Genomic DNA, 27981 nt, shown 5'->3' with positions numbered 1-27981 from the left:
CTGCCTGCAGCCAGGGGGGCTCCCCCAGCTCCCAGCCCGGGGTGGGCGGCTGATTCTGCCCCCCCTAACACAGAAAGGGCAGAGAGCGAAGCCTCCCCCTCACCCCCCGCAGAACACAAGCGGCCAACTTTCCCTTCAAACTCCCCGAGCCGCGGGGGATCCCCGCCGAGCCCCATCCCCAGACATCCCCACGGGCTCCTACCTGCCCTGGGCTTCCCGGCTCGGCCGAAGGGCCACGAGGAGCCGGGCTTGGTGCCCGCCGGGCTCCTCTTGCGGTGCGCGTTGCCCATGAGGCCGCTGCCGCCTCCACCGCGGCCGGGTGGAGGGCACGGCGGTGCTACATGGCCGAGCCGAGCGGGCTCCGGCGCGGCCCCGGCAGACGGAGGCTCTCAGCCGCCCGTTCCCATCCCTCCGGCCCCGGCGGAGCGCAGCGCTCGCTCGCAGGCGGCCGCGGCGGAGCCAATGGTGCGGGCAGAGAGGAGGGGCCAGCCGGGATCACCCGGCGGAGCCCGCAGCACCCTCCCAGCGCCGTCCCTCCGGCGGGGATGCCTGGGTGATGCGGAGAGGCTGAAGGGAGACGCCCCGGTGGCCAAACATCCCCGAGCGCCGGCTGGGAGAGCAGCGCAGGGATCTCGCCTCCGGCCCCGCTCGCACCTCCCCGGGGTTCGCCACCGCTTCTGGCCGCCCCCAGCTGCAACAGCCGCGGTCGCGACCCTCCCTTTTTCGTGGCTTTTGGGGAGGGGGAGCCGGCCCAGCCGAGGTTAGGACAGGACTACCCAGGCCGGAGCAAAGCTCCCGGGGCCGCGGGCTGGGTCCGGCCGCTGCCCAAAGTCAGGGCGAGCACCCACACGCCGGCGCCCGCGCACCCCGGGGCGGGCGGTGACCCCCGGCCGCCCTCCCCACGGCTCCGGGGCCAGTCACGAGCACCTTGCTCACGCTGCCGGCACCTTCCCGTGCCCGCCCCGGCCGCACCTCGGCCTCCCCCGGCTGCAGACCCTGCTCCCAAAGCTGCCCACGCCGGCCCCTCCACGGCCCCTTCCCGAAGGCCGCTTTTTTCCCTTGTGATTTTTAATTGGAACATTAAATGCTTGCGAGGGCAGGGAGGGGTCAGCCAGGCAGGCAGCGGTGGGCAATTCCCCGCTGGCAATGTTTATGTTCCTTAGGTGATTCATCAAAGGCTGGGATAAATAGGAAGGAGGGTTTTGCGGGGAAAGGCACAAAACCGGGGAGGTGGCGCGGGGAAGAAAGAAAGGAGAAAAAAATTAAAGATCAACCAGCGGCTTTGTCCTGACCTCCCAAGGTGATCGGCACCGAATTAATCTTTGGACTTCAGTCTTCTCCTCAGCAATGGAAATATTGATGGGTCAGCTCCTCACCAGCTTGGGTGGGTGCCCAGGGCACGCTCAGCTGGGCAGGGACTGGCCCCGAGGGTTTGCTGCCCCGGCTGCTGTGGGAGCTGTTGGGGATCCAGTGGGAAAATATTCCCTGTTTCCCATTACTGGCTGTGCCCCGTTCACGGGACAGCCCTTCCACCTGGGAAACGAGGTCACGGCCACAGGGGCAGCACATCAGAGGTCCCTCAGTGATGCAGGACGTGATCTCTCCTCTGCTCAGCCAGGGGCACCTTCAGGCTGGGACGAGGCTTCCTCGCAGCTTCCAGCATCCCTGGGATGTCCATCCCAAAACACGGACCCCTCCCGCGCCACCCAGACCCCTCCGCAGCCGCGCAGAACGAACCTCCCGCTGCGGCTCTCGTGTTTCCCTCCCTGGGAGAAGCGGGGAGGCTGGAGCCTGCCCCAGATCCAGGGAGACGCTTTCCCCCTCCGCTCCCAACGCAGAAGCCCTCCGTGCCAGCACTCGCTCGGGGAACGCGGCCACCGAGGCGTCACCGCCCCCGGGCACAGCCTGGGATGTGCCGGCAGAGCTCCGGGAGGGAGCCGAGCCCCAGGCTCCCCGCAGAGCCCACGTGTGCCAAAAATACCCAGAGTGGCTGCTCCGAGCTGGAACAGCTGCCATGGGGTAACTCGCTGCAGCGCCGAGCCGAAGCTCCAGCTCCTCCTGGGCAGAATTTTGGGGGGCTGAGAGCGGCATGGGGGGGCTCCAGCATCCCCACAGACCCCACCGAGCTGCCCCATTGCCGCTTCAGGGCACAAACCCCGCTGAGATCAGTGGGCAGGCCTGCTCTCATCCCGCATCCCAGAGCTGGGGGTTGGTGCTGGGAGCAGAAACCCGGCTCAGGGAGCCTGGGGACAGCTGAGCACCCCAACTCCTTGTTCTGTGTCAGAACCTCAGTGCAGCCCAAAGGGGAGGGGAGGGAAAGGAGGGGAAGCATTTGCAGCCTCCCCAGCACACGAGGGACGTGTGAGAATGGGGAGCTGGGGGCCAGAGATGCCGATTTCCAGGCAGAATCTCTTCTCCAGAGCAGAAAGCCCCGGTTTGATTCACTGAGAGAACTCTTGATAAGAGCTCGGAGCAGCAGAGAAGCTGTTCATGAGGTACAGATCTGGTCAGCGCAGCGTGACTGCCCCGAGCACGTCTGATCTTCCCAAAGTCACACATCCCCTGGGTCAGAGCGGCCAGTCCAGGCGTGGGGACCCCTCTGTGACAGATCTGTCCCTCCTCCTGTTTCACCCACTCCTTCTGGAGGTTTCTGAACCTGATGCCACCTCCGAGCAAACGCGGAGCAGGAGCTGAGCTGCCTGAATGAGAAAGGAATTCAGCCCTTGTTCCCTTCACGGGGAAGTAAAGCTCGGCGAGGCAAAGGTAACACAAAAACCCCACTTGAGATCCCCAATCATTAACAGAAATACATAACCAGAAGGGTTTCAAATGATTTCCTGCTCCAGCCGGAGTCCAGGCCGGCTCTGCCCATGACAGGTCCGGCTCCAGCCCCCACGGGTGGAGGGAGCCCAGCTCCCTGCTCGGGGTGAGCTGGATTTTATCTGTGCACAGCAGCACCAGCCCAAGGCTCCGGCTCCTGCTTGGCAGGGAAATGTTTTTTTCACTTCATCCTTGCCCAGCTCTTCACCTTCCAGCGGGTTGTGTTCCCATCACCGCCGGAGTCAGAGTCAATGATGATATTGTCTTATGAAATCAGACCTCCCTTCCACGGGGAAATATGACCCCGCTGAAATCGTTTTATCGGATCTTATGGAACGTTATTCTCGGGAGTAACTCTCCCAGTTGTCTCCAGGTGGAATAGCTGCGGTTGCAGACACACCTCTCTTTGTTCGCCCGTGCCAGGCCAGCCAGGGGATTCCTGCTGCTCACAATTTCTGGAGTGTCACTCTCCGCCTCTGGCAGATTAGCAAACTCACTCGCACACAGGCACGGGAACAATCCCCGCGCCTCTCCCCTCTCCTTTGAGCCGAGAAGCTCAAGGCTAAACTCAACCCCTGTGTTTACACCAAACCGTGCGTGGCAGCCGAGGATGGAGGAAATCATTGTCCAGGGAGATTCCACAGCTCGACCCCACATTTCCTTGAGGGCTCCCGTGTGCTCCGTGCCACCAGCGCAGAACCGCAGAATTCTTACAGGGGGAAAAAACCCTCCAAGACGGTCAAGGCCAACCTGTGATCAAACCCCACCGTGTCAACCCGCCCAGAGCGCTGAGTGCCGCGTCCAGACGTTTCTTGAACGCTTCCCAGTGCTTAAAAACCCTTTCCGTGAAGGAACTGAGCACGATCCCCAGCACAGCCCAGCCCCTCCACCCTCTGCTCACCCCGCACACGGCAAATCCCCGGTCCCAATGAGCACTTGCTGCTGTTACGAAGCAGCTGTGAGCATTGGAAGCTTTATTTTTAACATCGCTATCCCTCTGCCCTAGTCAGGAAATCACTGCTGCCGGACTAAGCTGGCATCAAAAAGGAAAATTAAAAAAAAAAAGAAAAAAAAAGAAAAAAAAAAGCCAATCCTAATTTAATATTTCTGGAACATCGATTCCTTTACTTCATCAAGGAATTAAGAAGAATGTTGCGAAAGCCAGATAAACCAGCAGCCAAAAAAAAACCAGACTAAAACCACTGGACCCCAGCACCAGCTCATCCCTCATCCCAGAGCTGTGTTTCCGTCTCTGCACCCCAAAATCCAGCCCAGGCAGTGGGAACAGCTGGGCACCCCAAATCCTTGTTCCATGTTTGACCCTTGGCACAGCCCAGCCGCTCTCCCCGCCCCAGCTCCCGGCCCTTAATCACTCCTCTGCCTCGGGCGGTTACTGTGGAAATAAACACGTTGGAATGGCTGGGATATCACCTGCATCGACCCAAACGGGGCCGAGCATCCCGAGGATGCAATTCCAGCTGGGACAGAGCCATCCCCCAGTCCCAGAGCCGCTGGTGCTCGCCCAGCAGTGGGATTACAGAGCCTTTCCTCTCCCCAGCTCGGCTGTTTGGGCAGGCAGAGATGGGATGGCTGATAGCCGGACCCACGGGATTGATCCGAAGTGGAAATGCTCTCATCCTCCATGCCGCTGCCGTGATTTCAGTGCTGAGCAATGCCGACCTCACCAGCACCCACAGCTCGGCAGCGAGCCCTGATCCACGTGCCCTGCGGTGGATTCCCTCTCTCCCATCCCTTGGAGCCGTCCTAATCCCCCTCCCCACCATCACACGAGCCCCGTCCCAAATCCATCACCAAATCCAGCTGCGGGGAGGGCGGGGTGATGGGGAACTGCGGGGTCACGGGCCCGAGCCCAAATCCCTGCCCGAGGAAAGCTGAGGGCACCCAGAGCCTGCAAAGCCCTGCTGCAGCTCTCCCCTCTCCCCCTCCCACAGCTCCCAGCCGATGCTTGGACAAATTCCCAGCCGGTCCCGGCCGCACGGAAGCTCGTGATGTCGGGAACGGCGCTGCCTCCGGGCAGGTCAGAGCCGCGCGTGGCGCGGCCGACGCCGCCGGAAAACCCCCGGGGACAACGCTCCTTCCCTTCCCACAGCTCAGCCCTGGACCCTGCGGCGTCCTGACCCCCATCCTCCCGGGAAGCGTTATCCCCCATCCCACGGGGACGCACGCCGGTAACCCCGGCGCGCGCCGGCGGCCGCGGCGGAGCCGGAGGCGCTGGAGCAGGGAGGGGTTCCTGGCGTGCTCTCCGTGCTGGAATTGCACGGCGAGGGTGATTCGGTCACGCAGGCGAGCCGCAACCGCTGCACGCCCGCGCTGCCGCTTCTCCCGCTGCAGCAGCGGGCGCGCCGCGGAACTCGGGGCGCGGCACGGCGCTGCCAAAAACGCAGCCCGGAGGGGAAGAGCCCCCCGGGGCTGGGGCACTGAACGGCTCCTCCATGGCCAGCGCGGGCTGTGGGCACTCAGGACAGCTCTCCTGGACATTTCTGACCGGACGGCGGGGTGGCAGCGCAGCGGCAGAGCCCTGGCTGGCACGGGCTGCGAGGGAGCAGCACAGCGAGCAGGCAGGAGCTCCCCAGGCTGTGAACCCTGACAGGCCGTGACTTGGCATTTTGAGGATTAGCTGGTGAACGGTACAACTTCAGGGGGAAAAAAAAAAAGAGAAATCTAAAATAAATGGAAAAAAAGGGCTGGCAGAGCTGCTGGGGGCGTTTCTGCCGCGGAGAGGAACATCACATGCTCCGGCACATCTCGTTTTTTCTGCTCAGGTTTCAGCGCTGGGCTGTGGCAGCGGCGTCCACGCACGGAGGGCCGGGAAGGAGCCACCAGCGGCATCCGATGGATCGGCCCAGCAGAGAGCTCGGCTCTTCCCAAGCCTCTTTTCCCTTTCCACGGCCGCTCCTGCCCTATCACAGATCCCTGTGCGCTTCTCCGTGCGGCAAACGCGCCTGCATGCGGGCTCGGATGCCTGGAAATTCACTCCCTGGAGCAAACTGAGGAAGAAAGTCGCCGCTGACAGCATCCTGCTGCCACAGAAGAGGCAAAAGAGCCGAAACATCCCTGCCAGAGGCACCTGGAGGGAGGGCAGGGCTGTGACACAGGCAGTGTCCCCAGCTGTGGGGCGGGAGAGGCTTTTGGGGTGATACCCCAAAACGCCTCGCTGGGACATCGACTGCTGCCAAAAAAGCGCCGAGGAGAGGAGCGTGACCAGGCAAGCAGCGCCCATGGCTCTGCCAAAGCGCCCTGGCTGAGCCCCTGGATCCCCAAAACGCGGCTCGGGGACGGCGAAGAGAGGGGACCCAGGGCAGGATTGTCCTGGTCAGGGTGGCAGGGACGCGACGGAGCCGTGGAGGCAGCGCCAGCGGGCCGGGGTGAGGGCCGTATCTGGGACAGGAAGGGCCACACCTGGAGCACGCAAACACCCTGCCCAGGAGGAGGAGGAGGAGGAGGTGGCAGCGGCTGGCACCCCTCCAGATTTCCCTCAGCCCTGGTGACCTTCTGACTCAGCGCAGGGAGAACCTACCCAGTGAACCAGCACCAGCCCTCGGGGCCGGGGCGAGATCGCGCCAGGGACTGCCGGATCCGTCCTGCTGCCACTGCGGCCACCATGGCCACCATGGCTGCCACCTCCTTCCCCTGCTGCCACCATGGCCACCACGGCTGCCACCTCCTTCCCCTGCCGCCACCATGGCCACCATCTCCTTCCCCTGCTGCCACCATGGCCACCGCAGCCACCCATGGCCACCATCTCCTTCCCCTGCTGCCACCATGGCCAGCAGCTCCACCTCACCTGGCCACCACCACGACCAGCCCCTCTGCCCCTCCTGTGTCCCCTCCTGTGTCCCCTTTTTAGCCAGGTCCACAGCCACCTCAGCTCCTGGTCAGCCACCACGGTGACCCCTCTTTGGCCACCTCCAGGGTCAGTGCGCTGACCCTCCTGGGCTTGCACCGTAACGCCTCCTCAGCCCCCACGGCCACCACCTTGACCTGTCCTTCACCGCCTCCGTGGCCACTGCTGTGACTCCTCCTTGGCCACTGCCACCACCCTGAGCCCTCCGCAGCCACCGACCCGATCCCTCCTTGCCCCCTGCCCCGGCCACCACTGCCAGCACCACCCCGGCACCTCCCTGCCCGCTCCCACGGCCGCCACCCAAGGCTTTGCCATCACTCCAACGCCACCGCGGCCACCGCCGTGACCCCTCCTCGAGTGCCACCGTGGCCGCCGCCACCCCGCCCGCTCCTCACCTGCTCCCTCCGTCCCTCCCGGGGCGCTGCCGTCCTTGGGCGGCCGCCGCCGGCCCCGCAGCCAGCTGAACGCCCGGCGCAGCGAGTTCGCCCGGGCCTTCTTCCGCCGGGGGGGAGCCCCGGGAGCTCCCACCGAGCCTCCTCCTCCTCCGCCGCCGCCCCGCTCCGGGTCCCGCTCGCCGCCCGCCGCAGGTGCAGCCCCGGCGGACATGGCCGCGGCGGGCAGCGCCCCGCACCGCCCCGCACCGCCGGCAGCCGCTGCCCATAGGGCCGGGCCCGCCCGGCTCGGCTCGGCTCCGGCTCCGGCTGCGGCCCCGGCCCCGCTCCGGGCTCCCGCCGAGCGCCCGGCGCCGACGGAAAGTTTCTGTGCGGGGCGGAGCCGGGTTGCGGGAGCTCCGCCCGCAGCGGCCCCCGCCCCCCCGGCCCGCAGGTGGCCCCGGAGGCGTGGGGACCGGGGAGCCTCCCCTTGGTGCCACCGGCGTCACCCCCGCCGCTGCCGGGGCTCCCCGAGGTGTTCCTGGCGCTCCCCGGAGCGGGGGGGGGCGGTGAGGGGACAGCGGGGGTCGATCCCGGCCCTTGGGACCCTCTGTTCTCCTCGGCCGAGGTGCTGAGCATCAGCGGGAGGCAAGAGAAGGAAAGCAGGGAGACACCCGAGAGGGAGCAGAGAGCGGAATTCCAGCACGGGCATGGCCCGGGGCGGCGTTCCGCACATCGCAGGGGGGCTGGCACTGTCCGTGTCCGTGTCCGTGTCCCTGTCCCTGTCCATGTCCCATGTTCCTGTCCCTGTCCCATGTTCCTGTCCCATCCCTGTCCCATCCCTGTCCCTGTCCCTGTCCCTGTCCCTGTCCCTGTCCCTGTCCCATATTCCTGTCCCATGTCCCTGTCCCTGTCCCATATTCCTGTCCCATGTCCCTGTCCCTGTCCCATGTCCCCATCCCGGTCCCTGTCCCTGTTCCCATCCCTGTCCCATCCCTGTCCCATCCCTGTCCCATCCCTGTCCCCAGGGAGAGAAGCCCCACCTGCCAGCCGTGTCCTGCCCTTGCCCTCCCATCCTCACCCGCCATCCCCTGGGTGACACTCCCCCTGTCACCGCCGGTGGCAGCGCCCGGGGGACGCGGGCACGCCAGGCCTGCAGCCCGTGCCACCTGCACAAATCAGCTGCTGCAAACGGGATGAGCCAGGGCCAGGGGGGAGCGCCCGAGGCCCCGAGAGCGGCGGGGGCTGCAGGGAAGGGCAGCGGCGCTCGGGGAGGATTTCACCCTGCAGTACAAGCTTGGCCCTGCTCAGGAGCATGACCACACCGATGTGATTTAGATTAGATTTCAGGAAGAAATCCTCCCCTGGGAGGGTGACGAGGCCCTGGCACAGGGTGCCCGGAGAAGCTGTGGCTGCCCCAAGGAAATGCCCAAGGCTGGCTTGGAAAGGGTTTGGAGCAATCTGGGACACTGGGAGGTGTCCCTGCCCATGGCAGGGGGTGGGAACAAGATGAGTTTTAATTTCCCTTCCGAAACAAACCATTCCGTGATTCTGTGATCCAGCTGAGAGGGGACAACAGGACGCCCAGGGCCTGGGCTGGAGCAGCAGAGGTTGGTGACAAAGCCAAGGGGATGATCCCAACAAGAACACAGGTGGTTTCTGTGTTTTCATTTCCACGCTCCTGGCTCCGAGGGGTTTGAGTCCCTGCGTTTCCTGCTGGTTGTGTTGGAGCTGCATCCTTCCCGGATGCTCCCAGGGCCTGGCCTCACGCCCGGAGGAGTTTGCCAGCTGCTGGAAATGGCTGGAAGGATTTATAAAACAAGGAGCCTGGCCATCCCTCAGGCTTCCCAGCACATCAGCGTCTCCTGTGGGATTCAGGCACTTGGATCTTGTGGGCGGTGCGAACCCGAGCATCCCGCTGCTTCCCAGCAGCACCAGTGACCAGGGATGGGGACCAGGGACGGGGATTCAGCTCCAAACCTGGGGTGACACCTGCAGAAAGGCCGGGGTTTGCTGGGCTTTTGTGCCTCTGTCTCACATCCCCCCCTCCTTCACCCATCTGAACCCAAACTCAGGGTTGAAATGAGCACCGGGAAGAGTTGGGCAGAAATTCCCTGGCGCCTCTGTGCCCCTCCATGATCCCAGGGGATTGATTCCTTTCCAGGACGAAGGCTGAGCGTGTCACTGCTCCCCCGGGCTTTGCTGCCCCACGTCGTGCTGAACCACACCGAGGAGATTCTAATCCCCAGTTTGGGTGTTTGTGCTGACTTTCCGCTTTCTGTTGACTTCCAAGTCATTAGCCTCCAAAATATAAAAAAGAAGGAAAAAACCACCCCATTTTCCATCTTTCCCCTCCTCGTGTGGCAGCAGAACCCGTTTAAAAAATATTTTTGCACAGAGCATTGTCTAAATAACCTCAGTGAGAGAGGGGAGAGCTCCCATCACAGAGGCGAGGGAAGCAGAGGAGGAAGGTGAAGAGGAAGACTCAGCCCAGCCCTAGAGGAGAGGGAAATTCCAGGAGCTCCCTAAAGCACCAGCACATCGTGGAGGGCTCAGGAAGCTCCCGGAGAGCCGCAGGGCCGGCAGCACGATCCAGGTAACTCATTTCCACCCGCAGGGCCAGGATGCTGGCAGGACACCGGGATTCTCCTGCGCACAGCAGCTCCCACCAGACCCAGGGGACGGGAGGGGAGGCAGAGGCTCTGCCACGTCCCCACCCCACCCCGTGCCTGACCCCTGGGAAGTGAAACCCAAAATAAAGAACCCAAACCATCGCCTGCCAGCCGTGGCATCGCGCTGCTGGGCAGCCACGGGAGCTCCCGCCGCCCGTGCCAGGCTGCAGCCGGTGCCTCCCCCGTCCCCTGCCCCCGTTTCCGTCCCCTCGCGGGGACACGGAGCCCTGGCTGCTCCCTCATTACTCATTAACGCCTCCGTCACGCACAGGCGGCCGGGGCAAGGTCCTCCCGCATCCCTTTGAGCCCCGTGGCTGCCGCTTCCCACCGCGGGCAGGAGCTGCTGGCCCCAAACCCCTCCTGCATGTTTGGTTTTTTTTTTCCTCCCTTGTTTCTTGCCCCAGGGTGTGGAAAAAGCCAGCGCGGAGCCCGGGCCGCGGTGACCCCGCTGGCGATCGTTGGGACACGGGGACTGTCGGCTGTGGAGCTGAAAATCAGCTCAGATGTGAAAACGGCTTGGAAAAGAGCGCCTGGACCACGGGAAGAGGGAGGAACCGATCTCCTTGCTCAGGGCCCGGGCACAGGGGATGGGATGGGGTGAATAAAGAGCGGCGGTCTCTCCCTGGTGCTGGAAGGGACAGCTCTGTCACAGCCCCGTCGCGGTGACAGGGACAGGCGGCCGCAAGAGGAGTCTCCCGCTGCCGTGTGAGCATCCTGAACCTTTCCTGGAAGAGAAAAGCCAGTGTGGGAATGCCAGCACAGCCTCGGTGCCGCGCGGGATGTCAGGGACACATCAGCGCTGCCCGCCGGGGCTGGCACGGGCGTGACGGGGGTGACAGCGAGCGCCAGCCCCGGCCCTGAGGGGTGAAACCCCCCCGGGGGTGACACATGTGACACCCCAGGGTGCCGTGGGTGACACATGTGACACCCCGGGGTGCCGTGGGTGACACAGGTGACACCCCGGGGTGCCGTGGGTGACACAGGTGACACCCCGGGGTGCCGGGGGTCACACAGGTGACACCACGGGGTGCCGGGGGTCACACAGGTGACACCACGGGGTGCCGTGGGTGACACAGGTGACACCCCGGGGTGCCGGGGGTGACACAGGTGACACCCTGGGGTGCCGGGGGTCACACAGGTGACACCACGGGGTGCCGTGGGTGACACAGGTGACACCCCGGGGTGCCGGGGGGAGCTGCCGGGACAGGCAGCCTTGAGGCAGAGGTTTAATCCCAATATCTGGGCCCGAAGAGGAGGGTGTGGATGTGGCAGCGGACACAGTCCGAGGGTCCCCGCGGCTGGAACCGCCGCTCAACCCCTCTGCTCCCCGGGCTGTGTCTCCCTCGGGAGCTGCTGGGATGTTTCCTCGTCCCCCTCCCCGCAGGGAAAGCGGGACCCAGCACCCAGATAAGCGGGAGCCGCTGGCGCCTGTGGCACCGGGACGCGGCCTGGCCCTGCTCCCGGGGAGATCCCAAGGTCCCTGCGGGGCGGACGGCGCCTTCGGGCTCCCCTTTGATCCCTGCCCCAGCTGGGCACACGCCCACGTTTCACTCCTCCTCCTCCTCCTCGTCCATCCCTGCTGGGCAAGCTCCCCTTCCTCTCCAGGGGCCACCGCAGCTCTCATCTGGGGAAACTGAGGCAGCAGGCGAAGCAGATCTGGTTGTTCCCAAGGGGGCAGCGGCATCCAGTCCCTCAAACCTGCGTGAATCCCGCACCCCGTGGAGCTGGGGAATCATCCCGGGACCCCTCACCCGGGCAGGGCAGGGCAGGGCAGGGCAGGGCAGCAGTGGGCACTGCCCTTGGAGCCGGGATCCTTCCCTGGGTGCGCTGCCAGGGATGAATCACACTTTCCCCCTGGGATCAGATTGCAGCTCCTACACTCCAGGGGCGGATGTGGCACCGCTGTCCCTGGCACCGACCCCCCCGCGCCCTCGGCACACAGAGCGGGCAGGGCACAGAGCTGGCAGCGCCGCCCGGGGCCGCCGCTCCCAAATCCCATCCGCGCTGGGATTGATTGGACACTCCCCGGCACTTCCAGCCTGTCCCTAAAGATGGTGTGGGGACAGCACGGAGCTGCCGTGGCAGTGACAGGCTGGTGGCAGTGGTGCCACGCTGGTGCCACACTGGTGGCAGCGGTGGCAGGCTGGTGGCAGTGCCATGCTGGTGGCAGTGGTGACAGGCTGGTGCCACACTGGTGGCAGAGTGGCAGGCTGGTGGCAGTGCCAGGCTGGTGGCAGTGCCAGGCTGGTGGCAGCGATGGCAGGCTGGTGCCACGCTGGTGGCAGAGTGGCAGGCTGGTGGCAGTGCCATGTTGGTGGCGGTGGTGACAGGCTGGTGCCACACTGGTGGCAGAGATGCCATGCTGGTGGCAGTGCCAGGCTGGTGGCGGCGGTGCCACGCTGTGTCCCTGCCCTCGGGGCAGATCTGCCGTGCGTGATGGGAAGGAAGAATCCACCGTGAAGATCTGTGACCCACCCAGCCGCAGGGCACCGGAGCGGGGCTGGAGCTCCCGCAGCTGCTCCTTGCTCCCCACGACCCCTCTCAGCCGCGTCCCTACAGCCGGATCTCCAACTCCCCGCGTCTCCAGCTCTCCCCTGCCTTTTCCAGCGCCGGTAACACCCCGCCCGCTCTGTTTACCGGAGCAAAGTCCTCCTCGCTGCTGCCGGCGGCGTCTCCCCGCACGGCCCGGCCCCGCAGCGCGCCCGCGGCCGGCCGGGCTCTGCCGGGGACACCGGAGCCGGCTGTTGCCTGGTTATATCCACAAAACATCGCCGTGCCGGGGCCTGGGCCTGGGTATCCGCTTACGGGGAACAGCTGAGCCTCCTCTCTCCCCACCCTGCCCTTGGCAGCTCATCAGATAAACCCCGGCCCGGGCTCGCCGCTGTCATTGTCCCCTCCGGGCCCTACAAGGGTTGTTGGACCCAGCCCGTGCGATCCCCTTGTTTTCTCCCCTTGGCAGTGGCAGCTCTGGATGGATATTTATACACCCAACTTGTGCGAATTAACAGCATTCCTCTCCGATTGAGTCAAAAATAGAGGCGCTTCATGGAAAAAAAAAAAGAGAGAGAGAGAGAAAAAGAAGGTGTGCCGCGCTGAAAAAAAAAAAAAAAAAGGCAACGGGATCCAAAAAAAGAAAAAAAGAAACAACCCCAAACTTCAAATCTCCCTTTTCCTTTTAAAGCTGTGTGTCCCGAAGGATGGAGCAGCGTTATTTTAAACTCGATCCGCGCGGCCCCGTGGCCGGCGAGCCATGGGCAAGGCGACGGCGGCGGTGACGGTGACGGCGGCGGTGACGGTGGCGGGGTGGCAGCGGGCGCTGTCGCACGCTGTGCTGGGTGGTTTTGGGGCTCCAAAACCGGAGACTTCCTGAGAGGCGAGTGCCGACTTCCTGGGCACGGCAGGAGCGGGAGCGGGCAGAGGTAGGCTCGGAGGGGCACCAGGCCAAACGCTGACCCCGGGATGATGCACACCGCGCCCAGGCGGCAAAATAGATCTAAACCTGGGATTTTGTATAGATGTTTGTTGGTGATAAGGTGGGCAAAAGGCGAGGTTGGGATCCAGGGAGTGGGAGGATGAGGATGGGCACCGTGGGTGGGCAGAGGTGGGAAACCAAGTGGGTGAGGGCAGTGCGGCTGCAGGACAGCCAGGAGCGTGACCGGGGCCACCACGGGGCTTGGCAGAGAGAAACGTCACCTTCTCCATCCCCGGGCCGGAGGGAAAAGGGTGGCAGGGATGGGTTACGGGCGGAAGAGGAAGCAGAGGCTGTGCTCTGCCGTTACCGGGGGCTGTGGCTTTGTGGGGCGCAGAAAGGACCCCGAGATGCCGGTGTTTAACCAACACCCGGGGAGCGCAGCGCTGTGCTACCAGCGCCCTCACAAACCCCGTCCCACCCCCGGGATGAGGCCGCGGCATTTGGGGGCACCCTCTGGCATCTCCCCTCCCACGGCAGCCGAACCCCGCAGCCCCAGGGCACCCCACCCCTTATCCCCATCCCATCGCTGCCCAGGACCCCGGCGGGATGGGGACCTGTGGATGCAGGGAAGGAGCCGCCGGTGGCGCGGGGAGGGGCCACGAAACGAAACAAATCGCTCATAAATCAGAGCTGGGGACAGCCGGGGCGCGATGGGGGCTGCTCCCCAGGGATGCGGGCTGGCTGCAGCCCGTCCCTGCGGCTGCCTCTGCCAGGGATGCAGACAGCCGGGGCCTTCCCCGCCCTCCTCCTCCTCCTCCTCCTCCTCCTCCTCCCCGGGGCGGAGGAAGGCAGCGCCCGCAGCTGGCACTGCAGGCGGTGGCCGGGGGAAGCGGCTGCTCCGGGGAATCTGATTTCCAGCCCTGTTTATTAATAACCCCTCTCCGCCCCATGCTCAGCCCATGTGCAGCGCAGAGCCCGCGGCGCTGGGCTCCAGGGGAGGAAGGTAAGAGCCCAGCAGGGCCGGGCAGGGCCGGGGTCTCCCGGGAGGGTCCCGTGGGTGCCGGATCCTCGGCGAGCCGCAGGGCCAGGGGCAGGGATGTGAGGTTCAGCATTCCCGGACCCTCAGGAATGATCAGGTGCGGGGCGGGGGGGAAGGTGTCCGTGGGGCACGCAGGAGTTCTGGGGGGCCCTGGGATGAGCGGTGGGGGGTGGGAGAGAGCCCCCCCGGCCCGCTGGGAAGGCAGCACGGAGCCCTCCCCTCCCCTCCCGTGCCAAGCGGATCCAAGAACTTCGAAAAACAAGCGCTGGCAGCGGGGAGGGCGAGGAAAAAGGGGGCAGAGGAGCCCTTTCCCCACCTTCCCAGGGGCTGCCCCTTCTCCAACCGCCGGCCGTCGAGTCCGAGGCCGCGATGTGTCAGCAGCGCCGAAAACTGCCTTATTAGGAGAGAAAGTATCGGGGAAAATCAGTTCTTTGCTGAAAGCCGTTGCTCCGAGCCGAGGGCTGCCTGTGAGTGCCAGCCTGCGCTCATTCCTCAGGGAATGACTAGACATGAGCTCAGCGGCGTGGCCGAGAGGTGAGAGCATCCTCCCACCGACCCCACCGGCTCCTGGCAGCAGCGGGGAAAACCCCGGCTGGTCCCCGAGCTTTGCTGCCTCCATCCTACCCCCCCAAAAAAAAGCAGCCGGGAGAAGGCGAGAGCCGGGGTTTGGCCGGCGGTGGCAGCTGCAGGTGCCGTGCCCGGGGGGACAAAGCCGGGATCGGATGACTCTGCAAAGCGCCGGCTCCTGCTGCGGACGCTGCCGCTCGCCCGAGGCTCTGAGTGCGGGGCTCTCTCCGTCTCAGTCATCGCGGAGGCTGCCCGTGCTTCCAGCAGCGCATTCCCTTGCCGTGAGGTTATGCCGCACCGCTAAAAATCCCGGCAAGTTTTCCAGGGAGTGCTCGCACGGCTCGGGTCGGTGCCGCCGGGGAGGTCGGCCCTGGCAGGGTTGGCACCGGAGCAGCTCTCGGGTTTGGGGTCTGGGTTTGTATCCCTCACTCCTCCTCCGTGGCAGACACTTGAATAGGGTTTTAACAGGGTTTTAATAGAGTTTTAATAGGGTTTTCTTTCCTTATTTTGGACAGGCCCAAGTTGTCACTAGAGCGATGAGCCCAGCCCTGTGGGTGACACGGGGATGGTCACAGCGGGGGCCCCCAGGCTCTGGGGTCTCACCTGGTGGGGAGGAAAGGCCGAGACCTGTTACACTCACTGCTCTGCTTCACGTCCCCTCTCCTTCCCAGGGACCTGATGGCGCAGCCCGAGCCCCCTCCAGAGCCGCAGCTGGATGAAGCCGGAGCGTCCCCAGCCCCACAGGGAGCAGCTGAAGGAGCTGCTCCACACCCAGAATGTCCCCACACCCCGCCGGAGCCAGCGGGGAACGGATCCAAAGCCCTGCACAGGGGCAGCCCAGACCCCAGCAGGGATCCCTCCTTGGAGCAAAGGGCACCAGGGACGCAGCTGGATGAGGACGCAGGCGGGGCTGGGATCCCGCTGGATGGGGACGTGGCCGGAATCCCGCTGGACGTGGATGCAGATGGGACAGGAATCCCACTGGCCATGGACGCAGACAGCCTAGAGATTCCGCTGGACGTGGATGAAGGTGGGACGGGGATCCCAGCGGATGTGGATGCGGCAGGAGTCCCGCTGGACGTGGATGAAGGTGGGACGGGGATCCCAGCGGATGTGGATGCAGCAGGAGTCCCGCTGGACGTGGATGAAGGTGGGATGGGGATCCCAGCGGATGTGGAAGCGGCAGGAATCCCGCTGGACGTGGATGAAGGTGGGATGGGGATCCCAGCAGCCATGGACACAGAAGGGGCAGGGATCCCAGCCGACGCAGTTGGGGCAGGAATCCCACTGGACATGGACACAGAGGGAGCAGGCAGCCCTCTGGACGCTGATGCCACAGAGCACCAGTGCCTGACCCTGGAAGAGCTGGGCAATTACTTCCAGGAGTGCATCGAGATCGTGGAGCAGCTGGAGAGGGAGAGGGACAGCCTGATCGCCGAGCTGGCCCAGCTGCGCGAGCCGGCGCTGCGGGAGATCCGCCACGCGCACGAGGAGATTCAGGCGGCCTGCAGGCTGCTGGCCAAGGTGGAGCTGGAGAGGGACAACCTGCGCGACGAGATCCGGCAGATCAAGCAGAAGCTCTTCAAGGTGACCAAGGAGTGCGTGGCCTGCCAGTACCAGCTGGAGAGCCGGCGGCACGACCTCTCGCAGCACGCCGCCTACCAGGGCGAGCTGGAGAGCCAGGCCGGGCAGCTCTCGGGAGAACTGTCCCAGCTGAAGGAGACCTGCGAGAAGGAGAAGGAAGTCCTGAGGCAGCGCCTGGAGGCTCCTCCGTGCCGCCAGGACAACCTGTACCTCCAGGAGAGCCGCCGGCTTTCCGCGGAGTTCGAGAGCTTCGTGGCCGAGAGCCGGCGGGGGCTGGAGGAGCACTACGAGCCGCAGCTGCTGCGGCTGCTGGAGCGGCGCGAGGCCGGGGCCAAGGCGCTGCAGGAGATGCAGGGAGAGATCCAGGGCATGAAGGAAGCGCTGAGGCCCTTGCAGGGCGAGGTCAGCCGGCTGAGGCTGCAGAACCGCAGCCTGGAGGAGCAGATTGTGCTGGTCAAGCAGAAAAGGGATGAGGAGGTCGGGCAGTACCGGGTAGGTGCCCCGAAGGGCATCGTTCTGCCCTCTTCGGAGAGTGGGAGTCGTGCTTCGCGTCCAGGGGAAGGTGGATGCTGCAGGATTTGCTTGTAGGGCCCGGGGAAGGAGCTGGGGGGACGAGGATGGGGAGGATGTGGAATATCTCCTGCTGGTTGGAATTAAAATTATCCCACACCCTGGAATGGGCCAGGTGGAACAGCAGCCCCTGGGCATAAGGCAAACCCAGAGCTGTGGCGGGAAAGCTTGGGGCTTCACCCAGCTTGGAACATAGGATTCTCCAGAATCAATTCACTTGGTGTTGGCCCCTCAGAAAGGGCTCCAGGGAGGAGGTGGAAGGGATGGGAGATTTCCTCCCCAAAGCTCAGCTGAGCACAGGCACCATACACTTCCTGCAGCTCCTCCGAGCACAGGACTGAGCCAAGACGCTTGGAAAAGCCAGTTTTAAATACAGGTGGCTTTTCTTTCTAATTCCCTCTCCTGCTGGGGCAGGTTCTGCCCTTCCTGCTGCCAGGAAAGGTCTCACCCCTGTCCCCACAGCCCTGGGGCCAGGCTGCCTCCTGGGAGGGTTATTTCTGGCTGGGCCAGGCATCCCCTCAGCCCGAGGGACAAGGCAATTCAATATCTCCAAGAGCACATTTGGCAAAGAGGCTCCACAATTAATCTCCCCCCTTTCAACACTCTCCGTTCTCGGCTCGCAACCGCTGCCTCCTCCCAGCAGTTTCTGGAAGCTGCCATTCCCCTTCCACCACGGCTCCTCCCTGCTGGGATGGGGATCAGAACCTCCAGCACCCATGCCGTGGCTTGTCCTGCATTTTCGGGGTCCCTTGCACCCCCGGTGTGCCTCCACATTTTCCCTTTCCCGAATTCCTTATTTATCTCCTTGTGACTCACGGGTTTCTACAGCTCTGGCAGCTTCTCAAAGCACACACCAAGTTCTTTAGGGGACAAAACCAAGCAGCCAGGAGAAGCCTAAGGACAAAACGCAGCCCAGCCCAAATTCCCACCTTTGTATTAAACCCGAGCGGTTTTTTTGCAGAGGTTTTTAAAGAGGGCAGGAGCAGCCTGGCTGCTCTTGTCCCGGCCACAGGGAGATCCCTGGGGAGAGGAGAGGAGAGTGAGGGAAGCGGTGGAGCCCTGCTGGATCCTCCCTCAGCTGATGCACTCCTTTTCTCCCCGCAGGAGCAGGTGGAGGAGCTGGAGGACAGGCTGAAGGAGCTCAAGAACGGGGTCCAGCTCCAGCAGCGCAAGAACCAGGAGCTGGAGGAGCTCAGGACCAGCCTCCACCGGGAGCTCTCCATCTACAAGTGCGTTGGGGTCTCGTCCCTGCGGGGCAGAGGGGCTGGGAGGAGGAAGGGGATGGTGAGGAAGAGCCCGCAGCGAGGTCACACAGCTGGGGACAGCACTGGCTGTTGCTGCTGGTCCCCAGCGGGGCAGCACGGCAGGAACTCCAGCTCCTTTGCCCTGCAGCAAGGAGGGATTAGCTGGAAACTCCTGCAGGGGAGCGGCTTCCCATGATGCGGGTGTGGCAATTTAAGTGGTGGTTTCCTCGGGAATATGCGGAAAGGAGCTGAGGTTTGGCTTTGGGAAGCCGTGCTGGGGATGCTGGAGCTGTCCTCTTCTGATTCCACTCAGGTCTTCACTGCACGTGAATTTCCAAAGCTCCAGAAAACGTCCATGAGTTTGTGGATTGTTTTACTTTGTTTTAATGTGTTACTTTGCGTTAGTCCAGCCTCAGCTGGACACTGAACCGTTTTCTGCAGCCTCACTGCTCCTTTAACATTCCTTTTCCCCCTTCTCCACCTAAACCTCCTCATTCAAACACGCCACAGGACGACGTTCCCTGCTCCAAAGTTTATCCAAGCACAGGGATGAGCTCTCTCATGTCACCAGCCATTCCCAAGGGGACAAACTGCATTTAGGATCCAGCCCCGATCCCAGCACCACCCGTCCTTGCAGCCTGGGGTTCTCCTAAATCACAGCCCTACATTTAATCCCAAATACAGCAGCCGAGTCTCTTAACTCCTGGAATCTACAAATTTCCACCCCTGGAAGCGACACCTTTAAAAGAGCTTTCCCCTTTGCTCCGGGGAGCTCAGAGTTAAGCGCAGCTCTGAGCTGCCTTTTCCACCAAAAATGACATTCCCTTCTGTCAAACCCTGTTTGCCAAGGGCTCTGGCAGGGCTGGGCCGGGCCCACACTCTCTCAACATCATGGACTGAGCCTCTTGAAGCGTTTCCCAATCCCCTTTTCCTTCCATACTACGAAAATAACTATTTTTTCCCCCCCTCTTTTCTCCAGCCAAAGCATTGATGTAAATATTCCATAGCCTAAATTTCCTTTCTCCCCTCACAGGAGCTGCTTAGAAATCTACGGCCACCTCTGCAAATCGGAAGAAAAAGCAGAGCAGGACTGTTAAAACCGCGGAATTTTCCTCATTGTAGCAAAAACCAGATACAAGAGATGTCTCCTCCTGCTGCTTTTACCCTGCCTGATGTGCAGCAGCTGCCTGGAGCTGGGAATTCCAGACAATTCCTTTCCCTGGGGATTTCCCCAGGTGCTGCTGCTGCTCTTGTAGTAAAACTGCTTTTCCCCAGAGGAGCATCTTTGTACTGAACAATGGATATGGATGAAGAATAACTGATGTTTTGCTGTGTTTGGGAAAACGTCGTCTTGTTCCAGATTTGTTTAAGCCTGCACTGAAAGTTCTGGAAGCTGTTGGTAGAGGGGGCTTGACTTTTTAAAGTTTACATGCAAGAGAAGCTTTCTCCTTTGAAGAGGATTTTCTTTTGTATTTCAAGAGTTTCTGCTGTACTGGGACATGCTCCACAGAAACGAGGTGGTGGGGAAGAGGTTTCCACTTTAAATCGAGTCTCACACTGAAAATAAAAGTCAGAGTTTAAGGAGTTTTTTCACTCCCAGCTGTGTCTCAAAAACCCAAATCTGTCTGCCAAACTGAGGTGTTTGTATCAAATTTGGGTTGCAGGATAACAAAAAAAAAACCCCAAAACAATTGTGGAAAGGGCTAAAGGCAGAGTTAAAATGCAGACAGCAGCAGAGCTTGAGGGGAAGAACAATTCAGTGATTTGGTGGGTGCTCGGGGGTTCAAGCGCTCATTAATTTGTTTCACAAAGCAGCAGAAATGAGAGGGGGAGAAATACCCAATTTAACATCTCAAAAATTAAAAAAAAAAAATCTCTAGCAGCACCCAACCTCATGGCCGCACCCAGGGAGAGACCACATTCAACCCCCTGAAAATAACAAAGCAGCAAAGGCAGAAACGGCACAAAACTCCCCAAACTGGGCAGCGTTTACGTAGAAAAACTTTATTCCAACTGAAGGACTTACACGCAATTAGTCATGAGGAGATGGAGAGGAACAGGCTGCTGGTGGCACTGGACACCCGAGTGGAAGACGTGCAGGACCTTGTGGTCAAGGACTAAACTCCTAAAAAAAGTAGTTCAGCCACGTTTTTGTTTGTTTTCCACCAGCTGCCAAGGCTGTTGAGGGCACCGGGGCCATCCGTTGGTACAAACAAACACCTCGTACAAACTTGAGGGCTCCCCCAAGTTTTAAAAACCATTTCACAGAAAGGAAAGAAAAACATTATGCGAAAACACAGCTCAAGAAACACACAACAGAGCAAGAAACATGGCAGGTGAAGGAGGCTCTGCAGGAATAGCTTAACGAATCCGAACCGCTGGCGCCCAGCAGGAGGGAGGAAAGGGAGAGGAAGGAATGAAAAAAACCCCAGAATTGCCAGGAGAGACAAAAAAAACAAACCAAAACAAAAAAGAGAAATTTCAGTTCAAGTCAGAACTTGCAAGTCTTGTATCTGCAAAGGCAGAAAAAGCCACAAGGTACAGATAACTAAAGGAATTCCAAGGCTTCTGAGTCGTACTGAGGAGGACAAGACCTTCCACACCATTTCCGAGCTGTCAGGGGATTAACACTTGGATCATCTCTGCTGGCTCAAGCCCGCTGAGCTCTGCCAATTTAACTTTTGTTTAAATTAGGCAAAAGCCTGTGGCTGGAGCAAGCAAAAGAGAGAGAGAGGGGGAAAAAAAAACCTAATCCCAAGCTTGCAGCGTGATGAAGGCAGTTAAAAAGGGACAGCCAGAGCAGTAAAGGAGCTGCTGTAGGAATTCTGGGCGGGAGCCACAGCAGGGACCTGGCTGAGGGGGGCTGAGCCCTTTTTGGTCTTTGGGGTGGTGTGGGTGGAAAAGCCGGCGACGGGATCTACAGGAGGATGGCTGAACACAAAGTCTACGTGTGTGTCTCAAAACCAGTGTGAAGTCAATCTCAGGGCGGAGAGGGAAGAGAAGGAGAAAGACTAAAAACAGGGAGAAGTTGCCATCTAGGATCCTTGACCTTCAGGATCCACGCTTCCTTCGGGATCTTCGTCGTTGTAGATGTTCTCTGCCTGCAAGACAGGGATGGAGACGCTGAGGGAGCATTTCCCACCCCTTTGGACAGGATTCCAGCCCCAGAAAGTTCTGCTCGCTTTTTATTTGCAGATATGGATCACCCATCCCTGATCCCATTGATGTTAAATGGCAACACAAACATCCTTACCCATAAATCCAGGTCTCAAAAAAATGCCCTGTAAAAAGGAATCTGCTAAAGGAGAGCCCACTGCAAGACTTAAAAAAGTGTTTCAGGTATTTATTTTGTAGATCCTCTACTCAGCAGCATGCTCTAAAAGAACTACACTGAAAGCTGCCAAGAACAAAATTTAGAGATAAACAAACAAAAAAAAAAATTGGGAAAATGGTCTTGTTGAAGGTCAAGATTGTTTTCCAAAACCTTCAACAGCTGGGAATGCAGGGGCCAGCAAACTGTTCCTGTTCAGCAGCACCCTTCTCATCTCAGGAGAAGGAAATCTCAAATATTCTTTATGCCAATAATACAGAAACCTCAATTTCATCCCTGGTTCTCACACACTGTTTTCATTCAAACACAGAAGGGAAAAATTTCCTTCTGCACCAGCATTTTCTTTTTTTTTTTTAATACAAAACATCTCCTAAGTATTTGGAAACCATTGCTCTGGCCAAAGCAAAAGGGGATTTCACTGCCCCTTGGAGATTCCAGCAGTGGGTAATTCTGAGGGCTGTAAATAAAAGCAGGAATGCTGAAATCCAGGAATTCCAACAGGAATTGCACCTTCCCAAACAACTCACCATTTGCCAGACTTGCATGATATTATCTTCTGATACAGAACAAATGACCCAGGGCTCGTTGGGATTCCAGGAGAAATCCGAGATCTTTGCAGTGTGACCACCATGGATAAACTGGGATTGGGGAAACAAAAAGAGGAACGGTTTCAAGTTTGCACTGCAGGGTGAGGAAGAGGTGAAAATAATTAATGAGAGTGAAAACTCACCAGCAGCTCTGGGGGGCCATCCTCAGCATCCTCAGGGGATTGCTCCTCTCCAATTTTACTGCAAAAAGAAAAAGGTGGGGGTGGGTTTGGGGTTGTTTTTCCCTTTGTTTGAGGTGCGATGCAATGAATCAGAAATGTTTTGGGGAATTTGGGATTTACCTCAAGTCCCAAACATTTAGCCTGCGGTCCGTGCCACTGGAGGCCAGGATGGTTTCATTGTGGGGAGACCACTGAACCTGCAGACAGGGACAAATTTAAAAGGGTTTTTTTTTTTGAGGAACATTCCCAACACTTCATTTTGTGCCCTGAAAGCTCTACAAGGACTCAAATCGATGACAGAGCAAGTATGTCTAAATAACATTTGTCACAGGAAGAATTATGAATATTCACACAGGAGAAGAAGACATTTCACCAAAAAGGTGCCACCTGGAACTTTTCCTCTAACAAAACCCACGTGTTTCCAAGTGCAAACAGCTCCCAAGGGTACTGGCTGCTCCTTATCTTAATAAGGACTGCACAAACAGCGCCCACGGATTCCTTCAGCAGTAGGCACAGCTCTCACATGAAAAGAAATCACTGTAATTAAGCTTAACTGCCCAAAAGCTCACATTTACTGCTTCTCCTGGAGATAAAGCTCTCCAGAACACACCACTTATAATAGGATCACAGGATTAGGAAGGAACACGGAATTCTGCACACTAACGTGGCATTTCAGGATTCTGTAATTTTATTTAGACATAACACAGTCTGAACTGATAATCCCTCCACCAAAAAAAAAAAGCCTCTACATATTTTTCCTCTGATTAAGGCACGAGTTGGAGATGGAAATATTTAATCTGCTAAGCAGGTGCTGCCCATGATGTGAACATTCTCTATTTACAGCAGCAAAATCTGCAATTATCTTTTGTCAGAGAGTGTTAAAGCTTCCTGCAGGACCAGGCTGAGGAGATGGAAACACTGCAGCCATTTCTGGGCCTCCTGCCTCAATCTGCTGCCATGAATAATTTAATGGACTCTGCACTGCTACCATTTCATCCTTCTGCTGTGGTTAAAGCTCCAGAGCACTTTGCTGATCCTTTTCTGGACTCTCTCTCTGTACTGGAGCTCTGCAGCTCCACAGCAACACCCAGAGAAGCAGATAAAAGAATAGAATATGAGTGTAAGTGCAAAAACATTGTGGAAAAACTACTTTTCTGTTCCAGGCTGCTAAGCAGAATTGAGTCTGTGAGGATAAAAGATAAAGACTTTTTTAATACCTGAAATATTTCATCTTTATGTGATTCAAAGGAGTGCAGCTTCAGTTTTAGGTTCCTCAAGTCCCACAGAGCAACAGTCTATGGAAAGAAAAAGACAAAAATATTCTGTTGAAGTAACCAACACGTACATCCAGCCCAGAAAGTGAGCAAGGACCTTCCAAGACGCAGGCAGAAGTACCTTATCAGCTGATCCTGTGGCCAGGATGAACTCACTGTAGGGGTTGAAGGAGAGGCAGTTCACCTCAGCTGTGTGAGCATCCACGGAATGACTGGGTTTGGAGGTGTTGTTTGACCGGGTGTCCCAGCTGGGAAGGGAAAACACGGAATTAACAAAGGTTTGGATCCCATTTCACTGACTGTGGAGATGAGAAAGCTTGAGGGGCACAAACAGCTTGTGAAGGGGTTCCCTCGCTTACATCATGAGCTTCTGATCATCGGCAACAGATCCAAACAGGGATTCGTGGAGCAGGTGCCAGGACACATCTTCCACCACCGCTGTGTGTCCCGTGAAGATGGTCTTGGCATCCACCACTTTGCCTTCTTTGGGAACAGCACTGATATCCCACAAGCAAATGGTCTTTAAAACACCAAAAACGTAAAAAAAATTACACCTTTAGGCTCTCTTTCCCTCCTCCCCCTCGAAGCCAGGATGTTTTTGCCCTTCCCAAGGCACGGCAAGCTCAGGTTCAGCCCAGCTGTGCTCCAAGCACTCACGTGATCATCAGAAGCGCTCAGCAAATGCCCGCTGAGGTTTGGGTTCCAGGAGAGCCCATATCCCTCCTTCTGGTGCCCACGGAGACGCAGGTCCGGGTTGCACTCTCCAGAAGGATCTGGAACGAGGCAGGGTAAGGACTCCAGCGCCTGGAATCATTCCCAGCACATGCTGGGATAGCTGGCATTAAGTTTATTTCACTTTATCTTAACCCAGTAGCCACCTCCATGCTTTGGCCAGAGTTGCAGCTGGAGGGAGGAAGTGCAGCTCAGCAGTTCCTGCTTAAAAAACTCCTCCTGAACACCCAGAAATAGAAGGTGGGATGTTTTCCCTCCTCTCATCATCTCCAACTGCACTTTTAAAGTGAGGAAGGCACTTTTGGTCCTCCCCACAAGTGACAAAAGGAGTTACTTGAAACAATCTTGAGGAGTTCACAGGTAAATGACTGTCAGTATATTTACAGGATATCAGGGGAACAGCTCAGCTACACACCAAATCACCGTTTCTAAAAAACCCACCTTCTACCACCTCAAACACCTCACAGCGAGGTGGAAAAACAAACAGGGCAAGCGCAGGAAAAGGTTTCCTTCTCCAAGGATACATTTGGATACAGGTGTTTAAACCACACACAAAACAACCTCCCGAACAAACACCCACTGGTCCCCAAAATCCCAAATAAGGGGCAACCCACACCATTTTTTAACCTCTTTTTTCACCACTGGGGGATGAGCTGGCTGCTCTCCGAAGCACAGACCTGGTTTGGAGGGGTGCTTGGTGTAATCAAAGACCAGGACATCGCTGGAGGGAGTCTTGGTGGCGATGATGCAGGGGTTCTGGGGCATGTAACGGGCTCTGTTCACCTCTCCCTCGTGGTTGATCTTGATTTCAATTTCAATTTTTCCACTTACTGAGCCAAAGCCTCCAAACTCTAGGAATAAGGGAGTTTTGAATAATAAGCCAGTTTCAGAACAAAGGGTTGATTCAAGATTTGCTACCAAGCTCTCAGAAGAGACAAAGTTGTGGAAAAAAACAAATTGCAATGTTAGGACTGAGATACAGCTTGTTAAAGCTCTCTTATCTTTATACATAAAATAACTTAATAATTCATAAAACAGAAAAATTTGGGCAAAAAATAACGAGTTTCGGATTATTTAAAAATTAAATATCACAATATTTTTGAGAAATACTAAAATAGACAACCCCATATTCATAAATAACTTAAAGAAGCCCAAAGATCAAAATACTCATTGCACAATCCAAACTTCCTGTAAAAAGAAGAGCAAACATTGGATCGTGAAGGACTTTCACCAGGTGGAAAGATTGATTCAGCCAAGCAAACAGGAGAAATGTCTAACCTGGGACAGCCACAAAGGTTACAAAGCATCAAATTCAAGTCTGATACATGGAATAAAACACAATTTGGCCCCAGAGGGGCTGGGACAGCAATCAGGCAGCAGAACTCAAAGACAAAGGAAGAATGTTTGAAATGTTACACTCCTCTGAAATAAAAATATTCTTTTACATGAGTTTGTGTAAAAAGTTTTTGCATGATTTACCAACGTGGTAATAAAAACACCAATTAAAAGCAATGCATAGGATTCAAGGTCAATTCCTGGGAAATAGGGAAGGGAGAGGTTTTCCCACACACAAATATTTTTGCAATTAACCTCCACCTTCTGTTTCCATCATTAGATTATTAAGACATTCAAGAAACAGAGTATTTGCCTATTAAGGAGGCACCACTTAGAAATAAATTATTTTAGAAGTAAAAACTCAACTTTGCCGCCTGAACTTTAGGGAAAGACAAATTTGCTGTTGAGAAAAGAAGGGGAAAATGGTTAAAATCCCCTTTTTTGTGTTCTCACCTCCTTTCTCACTGTCATAGTGGGAAGCATCAAACTGGGCATCGTCGTTGGGCAGCTGCACACTGGCGATCACCAGGTGGTTTTGCTCATCTGAGGTGTGGGTGCCCAGCACCAACCTGTGGATGCTGAAATCTTTGCCTTCAGGTCTGCAGGGGAAGAGAAACGAAACAGGGATCAGAAAATCTCTTCCCTGTAAGGATGGGGAGGTTCTGGCACGGGAGAAGTTGCAGCTGCCACATCCCTGGAAGGATCCAAGGCCAGGCTGGAGAGGGCTTGGAGCAGCCTGGCATAGTGGAAGGTGTCCCTGGATGAGATTTTGGGTCCCTTCCTGCCCAAACCAGTCAGGGATTCTGTGATCTCAACCTCAAAGTCCCTCAGCACAGTCCTGGATTTGCAGTTTGTTCTGCTTTACAAGGAGAGCAGAAGGGTCCCGTTACCTTGTGACATCAGGAAGCCACTGAGCAGTCAAGCTGGGCCACTCCAGGGCATGGGTCATCACCAAATCATACAGGAAGGGGGTGTTCTTTTTCCATATCTTATACTCCTCGTTGATCACACGCTCTTCCACTGCATCATCAAAGGCTGCTGAAGTGGGGTTTTTTCCCAAGAAATACATACAATTAATTATTTATAAATGGATTTACGGACACACAGCGCTGTGGGCAGGCAATGGAATAGAGTCAAGTACATCAATCACACCCTGGTTTGCCATTGGCTCTGTTGGAGGAGTTATTAAATGGTTAAAAATCCCCTGTTGCACATGCTAATCCTTTTCTCCGGATGTATGGCTGGGAATTAATATTAACTATGTCAAATTTCATCCCTGGAAGTGTCCCAGGGCAGGCTGGACAGGGCTTGGAGCAAGCTGGAATAGTGGAAGACGTTCCTGACCATGGCAGGGGTGGAATGGGATGAGTTCAAGGTTCCTTCCAGCCCAACCCATTCTGGGCTGATTTAATGATGATGTTGCTAGAGCAGCACAAAAAATTTCTGAGACACTGCACAGGGAGGCAAACCCCAGACTTGTAACGATGCTTAAATGCACGAGATGCAGCAACTGCCGTTTAACAGACCGGTCTGGGTGCAGCCTTGAACTACTGGTTCCCAAAATCCAGCTTTACGAGGCTCCTCCTGCTGCCTTGTCGCTCTCAAACATTTTCTCGGCCCATCTGTCACCAGCATCGGGTGTAGAAGAGAAGGCGACGGGCAGACCCAGGGGAGCTCACCCGCGGAAAGGGGACACCCCCAAGGAACGGGGACACCACAAAGAAACCGGAGCTCGCCCACAGAAGGGGAGAACCCCCGCGGAACGGGCGCTCACCCATGAAACGGAGGCGCCCCGGCCGAACCGGGGCACCCTCAGGGCGCGCGGCAGCGGCCGGTGACACGTTTTTGTCTGCCCGCTCCCCTCGCAGCGCACGGCCCGGCCCTCCCGGCCTCACAAACCCCCTCCTAGTACCACAGGGGCGGGCACAGGGTCCCGGCCCGGGCCGCTCTCCCCGGCTGGCGCCGCGGGCGCGGAGAGGCGGCGGCGGCCATGACCGAGGGGGGCCCTCAGGCCCCGCCCCCCGCGCGCCCCCTGGCGGCACCGCCCCGCTCCCCTCACGCCGTAACGGGGGGGGGGGGGGGCACCCCGCGCCTCACGGCGGAGGCCGCGCCGCCCATACGGAGCCTTTACCTTCCTTGTCCGCCATGGCGGGGCGGGGGGAGCGCGGCGGGCGCGGGGCGCGAGGCGGGGCGGGTTGGGAGAGGCGGGCGGGCGGTTCCTGCGCTCGCTGCTCCGACCCCTCCGGCCGCGGCTCCGTCTATTGTTTCCTGCCCCCGCTGCGTGCGGCTCCCGGCGCCGCGCACCCCTTCGCGCGCCAACGCCGCCCAATCAGCGCCCGCCGCCGGGACGCGCCGGCCAATCGGCGGTGGGCAAGGGGGCGGGGACGGGAGCGCGC

At 58.7% G+C, this 27981-nt stretch overlaps 2 protein-coding genes across 4 annotated transcripts; one reads left to right on the top strand and one right to left on the bottom strand.

Moving 5' to 3' along the window:
* The first annotated feature begins 13987 nt into the window (after nucleotides 1-13987).
* Nucleotides 13988-19728, top strand: SYNC (syncoilin, intermediate filament protein). The gene is made up of 4 exons (XM_040086122.1): nucleotides 13988-14143; nucleotides 15418-16822; nucleotides 18005-18129; nucleotides 19178-19728. The coding sequence occupies exons 1-4, from the start codon at nucleotides 14100-14102 to the stop codon at nucleotides 19239-19241; spliced, it is 1638 nt and encodes a 545-aa protein (XP_039942056.1). The 5' UTR covers nucleotides 13988-14099; the 3' UTR covers nucleotides 19242-19728.
* A 404-nt stretch (nucleotides 19729-20132) lies between these two features.
* RBBP4 (RB binding protein 4, chromatin remodeling factor) lies at nucleotides 20133-27902 on the bottom strand. Of its 3 annotated transcripts, none has more exons than XM_040086123.2 (12): nucleotides 27717-27902; nucleotides 26476-26623; nucleotides 26039-26184; nucleotides 24928-25101; nucleotides 24176-24291; nucleotides 23878-24038; nucleotides 23640-23766; nucleotides 23462-23539; nucleotides 22365-22441; nucleotides 22206-22263; nucleotides 22003-22113; nucleotides 20133-21245 (listed from the first exon to the last, which is right to left on the bottom strand). In XM_040086123.2, the coding sequence occupies exons 1-12, from the start codon at nucleotides 27730-27732 to the stop codon at nucleotides 21180-21182; spliced, it is 1278 nt and encodes a 425-aa protein (XP_039942057.1). In that variant the 5' UTR covers nucleotides 27733-27902; the 3' UTR covers nucleotides 20133-21179. The 3 variants fall into 3 exon arrangements, with proteins under 3 accessions (XP_039942057.1, XP_039942058.1, XP_039942059.1); XM_040086124.2 differs by having other exon boundaries at nucleotides 26476-26620; nucleotides 27717-27855; XM_040086125.2 differs by lacking the exon at nucleotides 27717-27902 and adding an exon at nucleotides 27360-27484.
* Nucleotides 27903-27981: the final 79 nt, after the last annotated feature.

This window comes from Hirundo rustica, chromosome 25 (genome assembly GCF_015227805.2).
Source record: "Hirundo rustica isolate bHirRus1 chromosome 25, bHirRus1.pri.v3, whole genome shotgun sequence".
NCBI classification, from domain to species: Eukaryota; Metazoa; Chordata; class Aves; order Passeriformes; family Hirundinidae; genus Hirundo; species Hirundo rustica.
This window is presented reverse-complemented; position numbering and strand designations above follow the sequence as displayed.

Excerpts from the sequence above, each read along its gene's own strand:
- SYNC (XM_040086122.1), top strand. The coding sequence starts at position 14,100 with ATGTGCAGCGCAGAGCCCGCGGCGCTGGGCTCCAGGGGAGGAAG. Across the intron at positions 14,144-15,417 it reads CTGGGCTCCAGGGGAGGAAG|GGACCTGATGGCGCAGCCCG; the intron begins GTAAGAGCCCAG and ends TCTCCTTCCCAG. Across the intron at positions 18,130-19,177 it reads CGGGAGCTCTCCATCTACAA|GAGCTGCTTAGAAATCTACG; the intron begins GTGCGTTGGGGT and ends CTCCCCTCACAG.
- RBBP4 (XM_040086123.2), bottom strand. Across the intron at positions 24,039-24,175 it reads TGAGCGCTTCTGATGATCAC|ACCATTTGCTTGTGGGATAT; the intron begins GTGAGTGCTTGG and ends GGTGTTTTAAAG. Across the intron at positions 22,114-22,205 it reads ATGGCCCCCCAGAGCTGCTG|TTTATCCATGGTGGTCACAC; the intron begins GTGAGTTTTCAC and ends CCCCAATCCCAG.